This window comes from Schistocerca gregaria, chromosome 3 (genome assembly GCF_023897955.1).
Source record: "Schistocerca gregaria isolate iqSchGreg1 chromosome 3, iqSchGreg1.2, whole genome shotgun sequence".
Taxonomy (NCBI): Eukaryota; Metazoa; Arthropoda; class Insecta; order Orthoptera; family Acrididae; genus Schistocerca; species Schistocerca gregaria.
In genome coordinates, this window is record NC_064922.1 from 679,185,797 (window position 1) to 679,205,151 (window position 19,355).

Consider the following 19,355-nt stretch of genomic DNA (forward strand, 5'->3'; position numbering starts at 1 on the left):
CTTGTCCATCTCCTTCTTTCCTCTCTCTGCCCACCGCCTCCTCTTCACTTTCTCTGTCCACACCTCCCTCAGCCTCTCTCTCTCAATCTCCATCTCCCACTTCACTCTCCCCATATCTTCCTTTTCTTGGCCCATCACCTCCTCTTTCCGTATACTCTGTCCATCTCCTTCTCATCTTCCCTCTCTCCATACATTTCACCCCTTTCCTTTTTCTGTCCATATCCTCCTCCCACCTACCTGCGTCCATATTGTCCTTCCCTTCCTCTATCTGTCCATCTCATTCTACTGACTTCTCTCTCCACATTATTATCCCTAACACAATAGGAGGTTAGTGGTTCTTACTACCACAGTATTTCTTTCCCGATAGTGACTAATATATGTACCAAATTTAGTTGAAAACTCTTTCCAGGGCCATAAAATGAGTTTTTCCCATGGCTTTGTATGCATACGCACATGTAAAAATATTTTACATATATTTAACATTTCGCACGTATTTGTACACATATTTCAACAGAATCTCTAGCGAATTGCGGTCATATCTTCTGATGTATGTGTCATTCAATAATATAATTTTGCCTGCATACCCCACATGTCAAATATATTTTACATATATTTAACATATTTCACACATATTTGTATATGTATTTCAAAAGCATCTCTAGCGAATTTCGGTTCTATCTCCTGACGTAATTGTCATATAGTAATATAATTTTGGAAGTACATTCAATGGATCATGTGGCTACTATCGCCGAAATATGTCATGAATAGAGTGAATAGTAACGAAGTAATAAATAAAAACGTAATGTATGAAACGACCGTTTTCAAGCATCTCAGCAGTTGAGGCCATATCTCTTGAATTATGTGTCGTACAGTGGTATATTTTTGTAGATACATTTGGCGTCATAGTGAATACCATTAACGAAATTTGTTGCTAGTAGAGTAAGTAGCAACGTCGTAATAAATTAAAACATCGTGTATGATGTGGCAGTTTTTCATGCATCTCTGTGTTTATGACGTTATACAATGATATAATTCTGCTGGTGGATTCATTGGTATATGTGAATACTGTCTGCAAAATTTGTCGCGCATAAAGTTAGTAATAAATAAGAAATAAATTAAAACGTCATGCTTCATGTGACAGTCTTACAACATGAACAGTGAAGATGTAGTAAGCGATAAACATTTTTCCTTTCACCATTTTATGGCGGTTGTCAGCAAGAAAAAGTTTCATAAAGGTTTAACATTAATTTTTTTCAAGTCACTATGTGCTCTCATTCTCTAATGTTATACGAATAAAAAGTATGAATACGCAAGCGTCATGGGCTACACTGCTTTTTAACCCCCCCCCCCCCCCCCTCCCCTTTTGATAGGCAGGTTGTTCTACTCCCACAACGAAATTTTCCAGACAATAAGAGATATGTATACCAAGAAGTTTGGTTGAAATTGGTCCAGAGATTTAGGAGGAGATGTGGAACATATGTACATACTTATGTACATTTTTATATTTACTGCAAAACCGAGCACCTCATTCTGTTAGTGTAGCTACACTGTCCAGTCACATTAATGTGACCACCTGTTATACGAGTAAAAAGTATGAATACGCAAGCGTCATGGGCTACACTGCTTTTTAACCCCCCCCCCTCCCCTTTTGATAGGCAGGTTGTTCTACTCCCACAACGAAATTTTCCAGACAATAAGAGATATGTATACCAAGAAGTTTGGTTGAAATTGGTCCAGAGATTTAGGAGGAGATGTGGAACATATGTACATACTTATGTACATTTTTATATTTACTGCAAAACCGAGCACCTCATTCTGTTAGTGTAGCTACACTGTCCAGTCACATTAATGTGACCACCTGTCAAAAGCCTGAATAACCAACTTTCGCCGCGTGGGCCGCTGGGAGACATGCAGGAAAAGAGTCAATGAGATTCAGAAGACACTGTCAGGGATTTGGATTAATGCTGACTGCTGTTCTGTGGCCAGCTGCGCTAGGTTCCTCTGTTGAGGATCCATGGCGCGAGCCACCTGATCGAAATGGTCCCATAGATTCTCGATTGGTTCTAAATCCGGGGAGTTTAGTGAACATGGGAGTACGGTAAACCCATCGTGAAGCTCTTCACCTTGTACATGCACTTTGAGCTGAGTGACACGTTGCGTTATGCCAGGCCATAACGCTCCCTCCTCTGACCTGCCTTTGCTTTCAGATATTTCACATCGTTCTCGCAAACGCGCATCTGTCCAGTGGAGCATAAAAAGTGATTCATCTTAAAAGGCCGTCTATCGCCACTTATTGGATATCCTGCTGCGGCACTGGCGTGAAAATTCCAGCCAGCAGGGCGGCATGAACCACGCGCTTGCTATAGAGGGCCGCAGGCAGCATTGTTCTCTGAACTGTTGGTGAGGACACGCTGTTGGTAGCCTCTTGGTTCGTGTGGGCCGTCAATTTCTCAACAGTTGCACGTCTTTTCGCCCATACACATCTCTGCAGCTATCGTTGACCCCTGTCATCTATGGACCATGGTGCCCAACAATTGCATCGGCACCATGTTTGGACAGTGCCATTTCGTCATGCATGGTATACTTTTGGCAGGGCAGCATGTGAAAAGTTTACAAACTTAGCCGTTTCAGAAATGCTTCCATCCTCAGCCAGAAACTCAGAGCTGAACTAAGGCTGTTATATACCCATATGGCTGAGCCCCCTGACAACACAGTGATCGCACAACAGATACCTGAGCTGTTCTCTCCCCATGTATGCTAAGGATTGGCTGCTTGTCTTCTTGGAGCATCGGAACTCCCGCCAATGGCCGCCGTGCCAGTTGGGTCTTGCTGTGGCTGGGTCGCGCCCATAGGGAGAGCCCCTGGTCGGAGCAGGTGGTATCAGGGCGAATGCTTGGCGCATGACGCGTATCAAGCTGCAAAAATCTGGCTATTCTCACATGGCCGTCTCTTCGTATGGCGAAGGATCCTTAAATGCTGCCTTTTATGACCTGGCAGGCTTCCCTTCCCTGGCAACCCTATGTGAGGAAGAGCAGGCTCGCCATCTTGGACTGAAACCCTTCCCCATTACCTCGTCTGTACTAGGACGGATGGTGACACTTTCACAGCCACAAAGCCATTGTTTTTCGTGGAAAATATCGATTACAAACTTGGTGATGACTAATAGAAAGATGTGGTTGGACTCCCTGTTGATCAAAGCTTCTTGTGCCACCTAATCCGCAGCTCTTCGTGCCTGTGATCGTCTCGGCAATGTCCCAATGTCTATCACTCGTCACCAAGCGCTGAATATGGTCTGGGGTGTCAGTTTTCATAGAAACTTAATCCTGAAAACTGATAAATAACACTGGGCTAATCTGGAGGGGCGTGGCATTCAGTTTGCTCGACGTGTGCAGAAGGGTCGCAAAGACGACTGCACCGATGCTGGCGCCTTCATTTTGGCTTTTGAGGGGGATACCATCCCAGAGAAGGTCATGGTTATGTGATACAGATGTGATGTGAAGCTGTACATCCCTCCATCTATGCAGTACGTTCAGTGTTTTCGTTTTGGGCGTATGTCTTCCCGCTGTATGGCGGACCCTTTGTGTGGTGAATGTGACCACCCAGTCCATGAGGGAAGCCCTTGTGTTCCACCGCCTGTGTATGTCAGCTGTGTTGACCAACACTCCCCTCGCTCGCCAGAGTGCCTGGCTTACAAGAGAGAAAAGAAGATACAAGAATCCAAGTCCCTGGATCACCTGTCTTACGCTGAGGGTCGCCAAAAGCATGAGAGACTCCATCTGGTGTCACTATATTCAACTTTTGCCGCTATTACTTCCTTTCCTCCTGCTCCTCCTCCCTCGTCCTTACTCCAGCCCTTTCCCACTCTCCCCTCCACCCCACTGCAGTTCCCACGACCTCAAGTTAGGGAGTCGCTCCCCCTCCCTGGCCAAAGAGGTTCCCCCCCTTCTTCGGTACCTGCCAGTGATCAGGCTCCCTCCCAGGAACCCTCTCCCCAGTGTCTCTCAGGCCTGAAGCCTCTCGCCACCAATCGGCCACGAGGCGCAGCATCTGTGCGCCCCAAGGTCGCCTGCTCTCTTTCAGTCTCCGATCTTGCAGATGCCTGTACTCCCCCTGTCTCCTTCCCTCCTCCACCTCAGAAAGAGAAGAAGAAGAAACATAAATCCCACTATAAGTGGCCGCCAGTGCCCCCAAAGGTGCCAACTCCCTCTTGCAATCTGACATCATATTTACAGATGTCACCCCATCCTTTTTGGTGACAACTACTGACAAAGTGATCTGACCTCCTCTTCGGCCCCTTCATGCCTACCTTAGACTCATGCCACATGATCATACAGTGGAACTGCAATGGGTACTATCGTCACCTAATGGAAATGTAACGTCCTGTCTCCTCTTATTCTGCGTTTTGTCTTGTTCCTCCAAGAAATACATTTCTGTGATGACCACTCTCTAACTTTCTGTGGTTATCGCGAGTTCTGTCGGTACCATGCTGGCTCTGGGGTAGCATCTGGTGAGGTCTGCACTTTGGTTCACTCTAATGTCTCTAGTGACTGGACCCCCTATATACCACCTTGGAAGTGATAGCAGCTAGAGTGCAAACGACTCCAGCAATCACCCTTTGCAATGTCTACCTCCCTCCAGGTCGCCCACTTGCTTATGTGGCGCTATCTACCTTAATCCAGCAACTCCCACCCCATTTCTCCTCCTTGGATTTCAATGCTCCCATCCACTGTGGGGGAGTGTCACTTCATCAGGTCGGGGTATCCTGATTGACCAACTTATCACGGACTTCTACTTGTGTCTCCTCAACGATGGTTCCCCTACCGACTTCAGTGCTGCTCATGACACCTTCTCTGCTATCGATCTCACGATCTCCTCCCCTTCCCTCATGCTTCCCTACGTTGGTCATCACATGATGACCTTTGTGACAATAACCACTTTCCAGTGACACTGTCGTTCCCCTACTGTAGCCAGGCAAACAGCCCCCCCCCCCCCCTCATGTTGGACATTTCGCAGGGCCAACTGGCCTTTATACATGTATGCTGTCCACTTCGACACATCCCTCTCGAATTCCATTGACGTAGTCGTGCAAGGCGTCTCTTCCGATCTTCTTAATTCTGCTGGTACTGCTGTCCCCTATCCATAGGGCTCCCTCGTCATCCCCCGGGACCGTCGTGGATAAAGTACACCTCCGAGGAGCTCTAAGCACTGGTCTACTGGTCCTCATGGAACACCTTGCAACACACTTTGTGATGGCATCGTCCTCCACTTCCGAGACACAGCCACAGAGCCAGATTCCATTCACAATCAGTTGATTCAACTCTTGGACGTTTTCCAGAGGCAACAGATCCTCAGAGTCTTCAACCACATCTGGCTCATGGGTGCTTTTCCGTCACAATGGCGAGGCAGTATAGTTATCCCTCTCCTTAAGCCCAGTAAAAACACAACATCTCTAGACAGCTACCGACCCATTAGCCTTATGAACGTTCTTTGTCAACTGCTCAAAAGGATGGTCAACTCCAGATTATGTTGGGTACTCCAATCTCGGGGCCTTTTGTTACCATATCAGCTTGGCTTCCAGGCAGGGCGATCTCCAACTGACCTTTTACTCCAATTGTAATCAGCCATCCAACAAGTTTTTACTCACTGCCGGCACCTTGCCACACATCTTTTTGATGTAAATGAGGCGTATGTCGTGGCTTGGGGCCATCACATTTTAGTTACCCTCTATGACTGGGGCTTCTGCGGTTCCCTTCCGATTTTTATCCACGAGTTTTTATCTTACTGGCTCTTTCAGGTTTGAGTTGGCACTTCATTCAGCGCCCCTCAGATTCACGAGAATGGTATCCCACAAGGTTCTGTGCTAAGTGTCACACTCTTCCTCATTGCCATAAATGGGCTTATGATTTCTGTTAGGCCTCTGATTACCCCAGTGATGTATGTTGACGATTTTTGCATCTGGTGCAGCTCCCACTCAGTGGTGTCTGCTGAGCTCCAGCTCCAAGGTGCCATCTGACAGGTCTCCGCGTTGGCCACCCCTCCCATGGCTACAGGTTTCCCCCTCCAAAACGCAGGTTATGCATTCTGTCATCGACCCACAGTACACCCTGGTCCAGAATTTTATTTAGGCAACCAGCTCCTCAATGTTACAGCACAGTCCAATTTCTTGGGCCCTATTTTTGATAACAAGCTGACATGGCTGCCCCACATTCGCCACCTAAAGACTACATGCATGTGGAAGCTTAATGTTCTCTGCCTCCAGGCCCACACATCTTGGGTACAGACCTTTCCACTCTTCTCCATCTTTACAGTGATCTGGTCATGTCCAGACTCTATTATGGTAGTCAGGTTTATGGCTCAGCTGCTCCTTCCACTTTGAAAGTCCTTGACCCTGTCCATCATTATGGGGTGCATCTGGCTATTGGTGCCTTTCGCACTAGTCCTGTTGATAGCCTCCTCACAGAAACAGGGATTCCCCCTCTACACATCCGATGGAGCCAACTCCTTATTTCTTACGCAGTCGCCATCCGCCAATTCCCTGACCATCCTGTATACCCTGTGCTCTTCGCCAATGAGGGATGTCTCCCTCCTAACACCCGGCCACAGGTGGGATTGCCGGTTAGCATGCGTCTCACTACCCCCTGCTGGGATCTCCATCTGCACTCGCTGGACTGCACCTCATGTCTTTCCTCCCATGCCCCACATTGTACAGTGCCTATACCACAGATTAGGACCAACCTCTTCCAGGGTCTTAAGGTTTCTGTTGCACCTATGATCTTGTATGTGCCATCCTTGTGGAGTTTCATGGTGCCACCATCTTTCACACTGATGGTTCTAAGACTACTGATATGGTGGGATACGCTTTCATGTCTCCTACTGGCTTCAAGCACCATTTGTTGCCAGGATCATGTAGTGTATTTACAGCAGAGCTTCTAGCCATTCACAGGGCCCTCCTTTTTCTTTCTCGGGCCTCCCTCCATAGTGTTTTAATTTGTTCCCACTCCTTGAGCAGCCTGCAGGCTATCTATCGATGCTACTCTCGTCACCCCTTGGCCTCTGCCATCCGTGGCCTTCTCTCCGCCCTTGAGCGTGCCGCCTGTTCAGTGGTCTTTACCTCCTGTCGGAGGTTCGAGTCCTCACTCAGGCATGAGTGTGTGTGTTGTTCTTAGCATTGGTTAGTTTAAGTTAGTTTAAGTAGTGTGTAAGTCTAGGAATCGATTACCTAAGCAGTTTGGTCCCTTAGTAATTAACACACATTTGAACATTTTCAGTCATCTTTCTCTGGGTCCCAAGTCATGTGGGAATCCCAGGGAATGAATTGGCTGACCGTTTGGCTAGAGAAGCAGATATTACTCCCAATTCCTTTCACGATTCCAGCAGCGGATATGCGGATCTACGTCAGATCTCTCTTTGCCAGTGGAATGCCATCTGGAGCGCTACTGCCCATAGCAATAAACGCCGCACAATCAAAGAGTTTGGTGCACTTCTTTCCACCCCTCTCGGAAGGAGTCCACTGTTTTATGCTGTTTACACTTCGACCACACCCAGCTCATCAATTGTTTCCTCCTACATAACGACCCACCCCCACAATGTCGTTGTGGTGCCAAACTGACGATATCTCACATATTGATGGCATGTCCCCTTCTTTCAACCCTTAGTGGTAGTAAAGTTTGCTTGCTTCCTTAAATTTAATATTATCAGACGATCCACGGCTAGTCGACCTGCTCCTCGGTTTCCTCCGTGAAAGTGGTTTTTATTTCCAGGTATAAGGTTCTCCTTTAGTCTTGGAGCAGGGGCAGGTTGGTTGCGATTGGGACTCCTTTCGCAGTCTTCACGGTCGGTGATGCCATGACTTCCCCCCTTTCGTCCTGTATTTGGATTTGAGCCCGCCTTTTATGCTTTTGCTGCGTGTGTGTTGACTGTTCATTCTTTTATAATTTGGCTCCTCTGACAGAATCCGTCCATTTTTAGCCGACCCTCTTTCTTATGTAACCCACTTCGGAATCGCGGGAATGATGACCTCGCCGTTTGATCCCATACTCTCTCAATTAATTAATCAATCAACCAGCACACCGCTCTCCCGGCAGTATGTCAGTTTACGAGACCAGAGCCGCTACTTCTCAGTTTGCCTCACAAGGGCTGAGTGCACCCCGCTTGCCAACAGCGCTCGGTAGACCGGATGGTCAGTGCTAGCCCAGCCCGACAGCGCTTAACATTGGTGATCTGATGAGAACCGGTGTTACCACTGTGGCAAGGCCGTTGGCATTTTATACTACATATAATTTATATTTCTCATACTGAGTGTATGGTTACATACAGTGAAAGATAAAACATAAAATTGAGTTTGTGAAACAGTAATAAGTCGATCCATTTGTCTGAAGAAAATTATAGTTCGTTCTTTTTGAAATCGTCTTCTTTCAAACTCTTGCTTAAGATACATTAAAGCTGCACAGCGTAGTGATGGTGATGACAGTGAAAGACAAGGTAACTGAAAGAGTCTAATGCATGTTCCCAAAATAAGGCCGTTCCTACTTATAGCATTCCAGTGAATAAATTTAATGAAATTGAACGTATCATTAGAAATCTGTTAAACATTAGACACAAAGAAAAACAAAACTTGATGTGAAATGTACCCAGCTCCCACAATAATATTATTGGGAACAGCTACAAAGAAGCGTCAAAAAAGCTGGTACAGGCGTTTGTATTCAAATACAGAGATATGTAAACAGGCAGAAGACGGCACTGAGGTCGGCAACGCCTATATAAGACAACAAGTGTCTCGCACAGTTGTTAGATCGGCTATTGCAACTACAATGACAAGTTATCAAGATTTCAATGAGTGTCAACGTGATGTTACAGTCGGTGCACGAGCTATGGGACACAGCATCTCCGAAGCAGCGATGAAGTGGAGATTTTCCCGTACGACTATTTCGCGAGTGTACCGTGAACATCAGGAATCCGGTAGAACATCAAACCTCAGACATCGTTGCGGCCGGAAAGAAACATGCTGCAAGAATGGGACCAACGACGACTGAAGATAATTGTTCAGCGTGACAGAAGTGTACCCTTCGGCAAAGTGCTGAAGATTTCAACACTGAGCTATCAAAAAGTGTCAGCGTGCCAACCATTCAATGAAACATCATCCATATGGGCTTTCGGAGCCGAAGGTCCATTCGTTTACTCTTGATGACTACACAACACAAAGCTTTACGCCTCGTCTGGGCCAGTCAGCACCGACATTGGACTGTTGATGACTGGAAAAATGTTGCCTGGTCGGACGAGTCTCGTTTCAAATTGTATCGAGCGGATGGGCGTATACGGGTATGGAGACAACCTTATGAATCCTTGGACCTTGCATGTCAGCAGGGGAATATTCACGCTGGTGGAGGCTCTGTAATGGTGTGGGGCGTGTGCAGTTGGAGTGATATGGGACCCCTGATAGTCTAGATATGACTCTGACAGGTGACATATACGAAAGCATCCTGTCTGATAACCTTCACCCATTCATGTCCATAGTGCATTCCGAGAGATCTGGGCAATTTCAGCAGGACAATACGACACCCAACACGTCCAGGATTGCTACAGAGTAGCTCCAGGAACTCTTCTGAGTTTAAACACTTCCGCTGGCCGCCAAACTGCCCAGACGTGAACATTATTGAGCATATCTTGGATGCCTTGCAGAGTGCTGTTCAGAAAAGATCTCCACCCCCTCGTACTCTTACGGATTTATTGACAGCCCTACAGGTTTCGTGGTGTCAGTCCCTTGTAGCACTACTTCAGACATTAGTTGAGTCCATGCCACGTCGCGTTGCGGAACGTCTGCGTGCTTGAGGGGGCTTCTCCCATGATAAGACAGGACATAAATAAATCAGAAACATTTCTATTTGCAGATGACCAAATTATCCTTTTTGGAAATGAAGACAACCTCCAAAGAACGATCACTTTGTGATCAAAAGTATCCGGACCACCCCCAAATACATAATTTTTCATAAGTTTCCTTTAATTTATGTCTATGGTCACAAACGTTTTGTTAACAGATTACCGGTTTCGGTCTATAATGACCATCAGATCTGTTTTATAAAAACAAAGTTTGTTTTTCTAAAACAGATCTAATGATGGTCATTATAGACCGAAAAAAGGAATCTGTTAACAAAAAGGTTGTGACCATAGACGTATATTAAAGGAAACTTATTGTATATACGGGTCATTGTTTTATTCGCGACAGTGTCGCAGCTTGTGAAGATAGTTTTTCATATTACGTGCATTGTGCTGCCACCTACTGCCAGGTTCTCCAGAGACCTCAGTAGTCATTAGACATCGTGAGAGAGCTGAATGGGGAGCTCCGCGGAACTCACTGACTTCGAACGTGGTCAGGTGACTGGGCATCACTTTTATCATACGTCTGTACGCGAGATTTACACACTCCTAAACAATGCTAGGTCCACTGTTTCCGACGTGATAGTGAAGCAGAAACGTGAAGGGACACATACAGCACAAAAGCGTGCGGGCTGACCTCGTCCGTTGACTGACAGAGACCGCCGACAGAAGAAGAGGGTCGTAATGTGTAATAAGCAGACATCTATCGAGAGCATCACACAGGAATTCCAAACAGCATCAGGATCCACTGCAAGTACTATGACAGTTAGACAGGATGTGAGAAAACTAGGATTTCATGGGCGAGTGGCTGCTCATAAGCCAGACATCACGCCGGTAAATGCCAAACGACGCCTCGCTTGATGTAAGGAGAGTAAACATTGGATGATTGAACAGTGGAAAAACGTTGTGTGAAGTGACGAATCACGACACACAGTGTGGCGATCCGATGGCAGGGTGTGGGTGTGGCGAATGCCCGGTGAACGCCAGTGTGTGTAGTGCCAACAGTAAAATTCGGAGGCGGTGATGCTATGGTGTGGTCGTATTTTTCATGGATGGTGCTAGCACCCCTTTTTGTTTTGTGTGGAACTGCAGACCTGCATTGACGTTTGAAGCACCTTCTTGCTTCTTACTGTTGAAGAGGAATTCGGGGATGGTGACAGCATCTTTCAGCACGATCGAGCACCTGTTCATAATACTCGGCCTGCGTCGGAGTGGTTACGCGACAGTCACATCCCTATAATGGACTGGCCTGCACAGAGTCCTGACCTGAAGCCTATAGAACATCTTTGGGATGTTTGGAGCTCCGACTTCGTGCCAGGCCTCACCGACCGACATCGCCACCTCTCCTCAGTGCAGCACTCGTTGAAAAAATGGGCTGCAATTCCCCAAGAAACCTTCCAGCACCTGTTTGAACGTATGCCGGCGAGAATGGAAGGTGTCATCAAGGCTAAGGGTGGACTAACAACATATTGCATTCCAGCATTACCGATGGAAGGCGCCATGAACTTTTAAGTCGGTTTCAGCCAGGAGTCCGGATACTTTTGATCACATAGTGTATATACTGGATCATAGCGTGTAAGAATACGATGTGAAAATATCAAAACAGAAGATGTAAATACTGACTTTCAAAGGACACGTTAAGAAAAGATTTGCTTCGATGACCAGTCAACAGAAAATGTGTATCGCTTTAACTATCACTGATATAACAAAAAATGTGACTAAAATTACGACACAAAATATGGTTCAAATGGCTCTAAGCATTACGGGACTTAATATCTGAGGTCATCAGTCCCCTAGACTTAGAACTACTGAAACCTAGCTAACCTAAGGACATCACACACACCCATGCCCGAGGCAGGATTCGAACCTGCGACCGTAACAGCAGCGCGGTTCCGGACTGAAGCGCCTAGACACAAAATACAAACCGCGTTTTAAAGAAGAAGACCGAAAAGCACACATTGCTGAAACTGCAGTGTCAACAATAGTTGATGGTCATGGAAGCTGCGCCTCTTCTCAAAAGGAAAAACAGCAACTAAACAAGTAGCTAATGGAATATTTATACCCTACCAGTCAAGTATAGGGATGGAAATGTAAGATAAATGCCCCGTACGCAAATACTGAGGATAGAATATAGCACTACAGATCAAAATGGGAAACAATTTTGAGGTAATGTAAGATGAGATTATGTAAATAGGTTATGCAATTCCACCCAGTAGATGACACAACACGGTTCCTTTTTCACGTGCTCGGTCGCTTCACTTCAGTGCCATAATATGACTATTGACGGATAATAAAATGTCTTCCAAAGTGTTCATTATTACAGAATAAGATCTGCGCGTTAAGAATCACAAACTCTGCTATCTTCAACTATTGGAAATAGTTTTATACACTGCATACAACACTTCAAAGTGAACCAGTTTCTATTCAAAATTAATTAACTGGGCTGAAACGAAATGAAGTATTAGGATCGATGTGGGTGAAATCAATGAAGCTGCAACATCAAATAATACTCTCGATTACTCGTCCTCCGTAGCATTACCTATCAAACGCGTGATTTTATAAAATGTATTAGGTTACCCTACCGAATTGTATCTAGCAAATAGCTGTCGCGATCTATTAAGTCTCACAACAGAAGGTTGAAACCATGCACATGATAATCGTTTGCTACCAGATATATACAGTATGAAATGTAACGAAGATTTCAGAAATGTCCTAGAAATTTACGCTCGTAACGCAATTAATGTTTCTCTTTAATTTTCAGGAAGAAAGAAATCTTTGGTAATAAAAAGCGACAGCAGAGCGTGGACGAAGCCATAGAATACTTCGACAATATGGCATCCTATGTGGACGAACTACGGAAGTTACAGAGAGAGCTCAGAGTGATGATCAGGTTTGTAAAATGAAAACTATTTACCTTCTGAGGAACTAGAAAACATCAACACCTAATCGTATTGTTTGATGCAAAAACCAAATAGGTTTTTACTTTAGGACTAAGTACATGTTTTTATTCCTTAAATATCAATGTAATATCAGTTACTTAAAAATGAACGCAGTGTAGGCATATCCAAATGAGCACAGAATTTCAAAATCATTAAAACGAAGGTACATTTTAAACACCGTCATGTATTTTTGTAAAGTCGTGTGCCCACCAGCAAACAAATTTATGCAAGTCGCTTATAGGTGCTACTTCTGGAAGCTCTTACACAAGTTTTGTCAGCTTGCAGAAATAGCATCCGCAAGTTAGTGAAAAAAGTTTCTTACGTCTTTCTGCAAGTACTTGTGGAACTTGTTACTTGCTGGGTGTTTTCCTCAAACTTGTGCAAGTTTTTTGTGTTTAATACAAGTATGAAAATGTCAGTGTCGTAAAGGACAATAGCGCTAAAACATGGGCTAAAACAAATGTACCGTTGGAATTCCTAAATACTCGTATATACACACTGCTGAGCCAAACATCTGTTTAATAGCGTGTTGTTCCACTTTCCAAACACACTACAACAGAGATTCTGCTTGGCATGGATTCTACAAGTCGTTGACAGGATTCCGAAAGTATGTGGCATCCGATCTCTACGCACAGCTGAAGCAATTCCGGCAAATTACTGGATTGTGGTTAATGGGCACAGATCAGGCACATTTACCGACCAAGACACCAACCTGAGTTCACTGTAACGCCACTCAAACCACTGTAGAACGATTATGACGCTGCAACAAGCACAGTTATCCTGCTGGAAAACGTCATCGCCGTAGGGACAGAGTTCAAGCTTAAAGCGATCCATGTGGTCCGCAATAAGGTTCATGTAGTTCACTGCTGTCACGAGGCCTTCGATTACCACCACAGAACCCATGGACGCCCACCTCATTGTACCCCATAGCATAATCCTGGTCTCACCGGCCTGCACCTGTGGTGAGTCCATGTTTCGTGGAGCCACTCGCCTGGATGACAGCTTGTAAAGACCCAGACATCGACCTGGTGTAACAAGAAATGCGGTTCAATTGACAGGCGAAACGATTTGTCCTTTGTCAAAACCGTTTATATCACCGGATTTCTGTATTTGCTGCACTACTTCGCTATAATGTCTGCCCATTAGACTCTGTTTCATTTACATTCTTTCCTTACTGCGCCACAACGTCACCAGGAGTCATTCAGCCTCACGGTGGGTAGTTGTAATAATGCTTAGGCTCATCAGTGTAATTGGCTAGGGCAACAAATGTGGGAAATGAATTACGATTACTTTATTTCAGGAAAAGGGAAGTATAAGGAAAGATCAAAAAGTTCCTGTTTGAGGGCGTGGCTGCAGAGTATATGCAACGTGACAGAAGTCCGTGGTTGGTGGTGGTTGTTAGTGTTTAACGTCCCGTCGACAACGAGGTCATTAGAGACGGACCGCAAGCTCGGGTTAGGGAAGGATTGGGAAGGAAATCGGTCGTGCCCTTTCAAAGGAACCATCCCGGCATTTGCCTGAAACGATTTAGGGAAATCACGGGAAACCTAAATCAGGATGGCCGGAGACGGGATTGAACCGTCGTCCTCCCGAATGCGAGTCCAGTGTGCTAACCACTGCGCCACCTCGCTCGGTCGACACAACTCCAATTGGGTGGATAAGCACCAATATGTAGGTAAGGGATTCGTGTGGCATTAGCGTCTTTCTGACATGTATGTGGTAAATGCAGACACGTGAACAATGGCAATGTTAGTACCATATGCTTCCAAACGGAACCAACATGCTGCTGTTCTTTTCTTGCCTGCTGGAGGACGAACACCGGTAGACACTCATCGGAGAATGAGGAATGTGTATTGGACAGCGTGTCTCTCGAAAACTACCACTGTGGAATTCGACACTAGACCCGACCGATCTGAGAAGCCAGCCTCATCCATTACAAACAATAACAATGAGAGACACTCGAGCACTTGCCTTATTGATCTGATCTCTCCCTGTGCGATTATCACGCCTTCAGTCCGTTAAATAGATCTTGAAACGTCGACGATGCCTGTCGGTCGAGGATGTGCAGCAGGCAATTACATCTACATCTACGTCTACATCTACGTGATTACTCTGCTGTTCACAATAAAGTGCCTGGCAGAGGGTTCAATGAACCACCTTCAAGCTGTATCTCTACCGTTCCACTCTCAAACGGCACGCGGGAAAAACGAGAACTTAAATTTTTCTGTGCGAGCCCTGATTTCTCTTATTTTATCGTGATGATCATTTCTCCCTATATAGGTGGGTGCCAACAGAATGTTTTCGCAATCGGAGGAGAAAACTGGTGACTGAAATTTCATGAGAAGATCCCGTCGCAACGAAAAACGCCTTTGTTTTAATGATTGCCTGCCCAATTCACGTATCATGTCTGTGACACTATCTCCCCTGTTCCTCGATAATACAAAACGAGGTCCCCTTCTTTGTACTTTTTTGATGTCATCCGTCAGTCCCACCTGATGCGGATCCCACATCGCACAGCAATACTCCAGAATAGGGCGGACAAGCATGGTGTATGCAGTCTCTTTAGTAGACCTGTAGCACCTTCTAAGCGTTCTGCCAATGAATCGCACTCTTAATCTATGTGATCGCTCCGCTGCAATTTAGTTTATTTGTAATTGTAATCCCTAAGTATTTAGTTGAATTTACAGCCTTCAGATTTGTGAGACTTATCGCGTAATCAAAATTTAGCTCATTTCTTTCAGTACTCATGTGAATAACTTCACACATTTCTTTACTCATGGTCAATTGCCACTTTTCGCAAGACATAGATATCTTATCTAAATCATTTTGAAAGTCGTTTTGATCATATGATGACTTTACAAGATGGTAAATGACAGCATCATCTGCAAACAACCTAAGACCTACTCAGATTGTCTCCTATTTTGTTAATACAGATCAGGAACAATAGAGGGCCTGTAACACTTCCTTGGGGAACGCCGGATATTACTTCTGTTTTACTCGATGACTTTCCGTCTATTACCACGAACTGTGACCTTTCTGACAGGAAATCACGAATCCAGACGCACAGCTGAGGCGATACTCCGTAGGCACGCAGTTTGGTTAGAAGACGCTTGTGAGGAACAGTGTCGAAAGCCTTCTGGAAATCTAAAAATATGGAATCAATTTGACATCCCCTGTCGATAGCACTTATTACTTCATGAGTATGAAGAGCTAGTTGTGCTTCACAAGAACGATATTTTCTGAAACCGTGCCGACTATGTGCCAATAAATTGTTTTCTTCAAAGAACTTCATAATGTTCGAATACAGTATATGTTCCAAAACTCTACTGAAAATCGACGTTAGTGATATAGGCCTGTAATTCAGCGGATTACTCCTATTTCCCTTTTAGGGTATTGGTGTAACTTGAGCACTTTTCCAGTCTTTAGGTACGGATCCTTCTGTGAGCGAGTGGCTGTATATAATTGCTACATATGGAGCTATTTTATCAGCATACTTGTCCATGTAGCAGGACACGGTGTTTTACCAAATGGGTATCTTCAACCTGGTGCATCATTGAGATGACTACATCAATACTCGTGATGATGTTGCCTCATTGGCACACAAAATTTTTGATCGCCTCTTAGAGCATGTCCGACTCTTGGTGATATAACTTGCCACCTTTTCTGCATCCTATTTTCGAATATGTGATTACACAAGAGACAGACAAGAAAGGTTCGAAAATAACACACGAAATTCTCAGAAAGCTTTTGCCTGGGCGAAATCCTCTGACTTTATTTCATTCAATAATGGTTCTTGATGGCATAAATCGTAAGCCACGGTATCAGCTTCTTCACTGAAACATCTATCTTTTCTTTAATTTCTCTTTCCGTTACGATTTTTCTTTTCTGTTTTTATCCATGGCACTGTAAACGTCCACTTGTCCATCTCATGACGCAACCCTAGAGGAAGAACTTCTGCAAATACTTGCAGAAATCAACTTGCTGCAACAACTTGCAGAAGTAAACTTGTGCAGGTTTCTGTTTTAACATTAACACCTCGGCAAGTTCTTGCAGTAGTTACTTGTTGGAAGACACACGGCTTAGCAGCCACAAGGCACAGGAGGCGTTGTTCCATTTGAATTTGTGATCTGAATGACGTCCAAACATTGCGGCTAGATAGCGCGAGAAGTGCGAGTATAGACACAACATCTAAGCCCATATAGATGTACTGTAACAGCCAGCATGTGCTTCTTTGAGCGTGGGACGATAGTCGGTGCGAGAAGCATATCGAAGATTATTCATTTATTTGACGTATGGCTAGCATCAAGTTACACAAGGGAACATTTTTTACTTTAAAAATACACATATATAGATATTTAACATGCAGAGAAGAATGTCGAGACTATTAGTTGATTAAATTTACAGTATTTACAAAGCACAGAATATCAAAGGCGTACCCCTAACTGCCGACCATACACCATTGATGCCTTAGTTGCAAACGGGAACTCCTCTGGATCACCAGGAAAAGATCAGTTTGGGCAAGTACGTATGATCTGCTGAACAGTTTGTCGTTCTGCAGCGCAGTCACAACTTGGCGATGTTGTTAATCCCCATTTGTACATTACGTCAGTACATCTTCTGCTATCTGTCCTTACTCTATTAAGTGCAGACCAGATTTTGCAATGCTCTTCATACCCTGGTGGCCTGATCGAGATGCAGGGCATCTTCAGCTGTTCTTTGGTAGTGTTGTTCCGCCATATTTCTCTTCATCAGCCCGCTGCTGTTGCTCCGGTGTCCACCAGAGATTTTGCACCCTGTAGAGGTGAGTGACGGCAGCAAAGTTTGTTTGTCTTAGTACAGGAATGTTCTCATGTGCAGAGAGGTAAGGGTCATCATCTGTTTTTGGTAAACTCCCGCTTGAGAAAGGCTTCACGGCGCTAAATTGAGGGAGCTACGCGGCTGAAAATACGCAGCCAGAAAGTTGGAGTAGGCAGCCTGAAAGTTGGAGTTTTTCTGATTGTTTCTGTGATGACGCGCATAGTCTGGCTGAGTTGCGAATCGATGAATCTGTTGCACGGGCTATTGAACCAAACTGCTATGCAGTATTCTGCCACAGGATATACCAGGCCAAGAACAGATGTTAATAGTGTTGGAGCTTATGATCCCCATGTCCTACCACCAATTTTCTGCAAGATGTTGTTTCTTAACTTCATCTTAGCGGCAAAGACAGACACCCCCCCCCCCCCTGATAATATGGACTTCTGTTATGGCACAACAATTTCCTTTCAAAATATACCTTTAGGTCCTTGTTTTGGATCTTATTGTTAAGATAGAAGCTGGTGACCTGCTGGGGGACTATGTTTTCGCGTCTGCAGCATACCGTAAGCTGTATGTGCCCCCTGAGTGGACGTAAACGAGGAACAATACTAGTGCCAGATAACCACAGTGATCTCCTGGCGTACATCACATCACCACACGCAAAGTCGATATCGAAGATAACACAAGAATTCGGTTTCCAGAGATCAACAGTGCCTATGGACGATCTGCTATGCCCTAGAAACAATGTTTCCACATGATTAAACTTCCGCACTGGATGTCCACATGTCTTTAACAAACCGACGTCGTGTGGCATCCACAGAGCCACGAGTCTGGTCGACGATTACCATGCTTGCAATGCCCACCGATTTGAATTAGGGTTGCCGGGAATACATGTCTACTAGGACTGCACAGCAACAAATGCACCAAATTGGCTTCAGCAGCCAATGATCTACTCATTAACCTTCACCTTCTCATGACTTCTGGTAATTCAGTGTAAATTATAACGACTGTGTATGAAAACAATGACACATATAAGTTTGCCATCACGATCTCGAGCTGCCACCCCCACTTGCTTAAATGAAGAACCTTCTTTATCTGAGATTCCATAATTTCCCTAAACAGAAGACGATTTCTCTACCAACTTCGTCATCCCTACCAACTTATACACTGTCCTAGCAATGAAGTGACAAGTTCTCAGCAGTTTCTCCAGAAGCGTTCATAAGATGTAAGCAGTGGGATAAAGAGGATTCTGGTTCACATTTGATAAGCAAATTAATTAAACTGTGACACATGACTGATTTTTGACGTAACCTATTGTACCACTAAGTGATTCATAACCTCCTAAGGATAAGCCATCCTTCTGAGAAACCTCACCTCCCCCACCCCCCTCCACCTGTCGCCTTCTCCTTTGCCCTCCTCATCACCTACCACACAGAGAAAATGGATGCTGATCATGGGACCCTTTTTTGTCATCCCTCCCCACTTCAGCTATGAGCCACTTTTCCACCTCCCTGCAAGTCCCCAGCCTTCTCTCTCGCCAGTACAGGTACACTTTTGATGTCAAATTAATTGATTAATTAATCTGAATTTACTACCAAAATTGGAATTTACCCCAAGCTGGGGATTTCACAATCCAAGATGGCTGACCCACAATACTGGTACAGTCTAATTTCCCATCATCTTAATGGTGGGAAATTAAAATAAGTGGGTAAACTGAAATTTTTTCTCTGGCTGTGAAGTATGGGA

General features: G+C 44.9%; 1 protein-coding gene across 1 annotated transcript in view; it reads left to right on the plus strand.

Moving 5' to 3' along the window:
• LOC126354404 (uncharacterized) overlaps window positions 1–19,355 on the plus strand; it is a 356,054-nt gene that overhangs the window by 235,397 nt on the left and 101,302 nt on the right. The window contains exon 6 of the mRNA XM_050004016.1: window positions 12,635–12,763. Within this exon, the coding sequence (XP_049859973.1) occupies window positions 12,635–12,763 (129 nt within the window). The remainder of the gene's footprint in view (window positions 1–12,634; window positions 12,764–19,355) is intronic.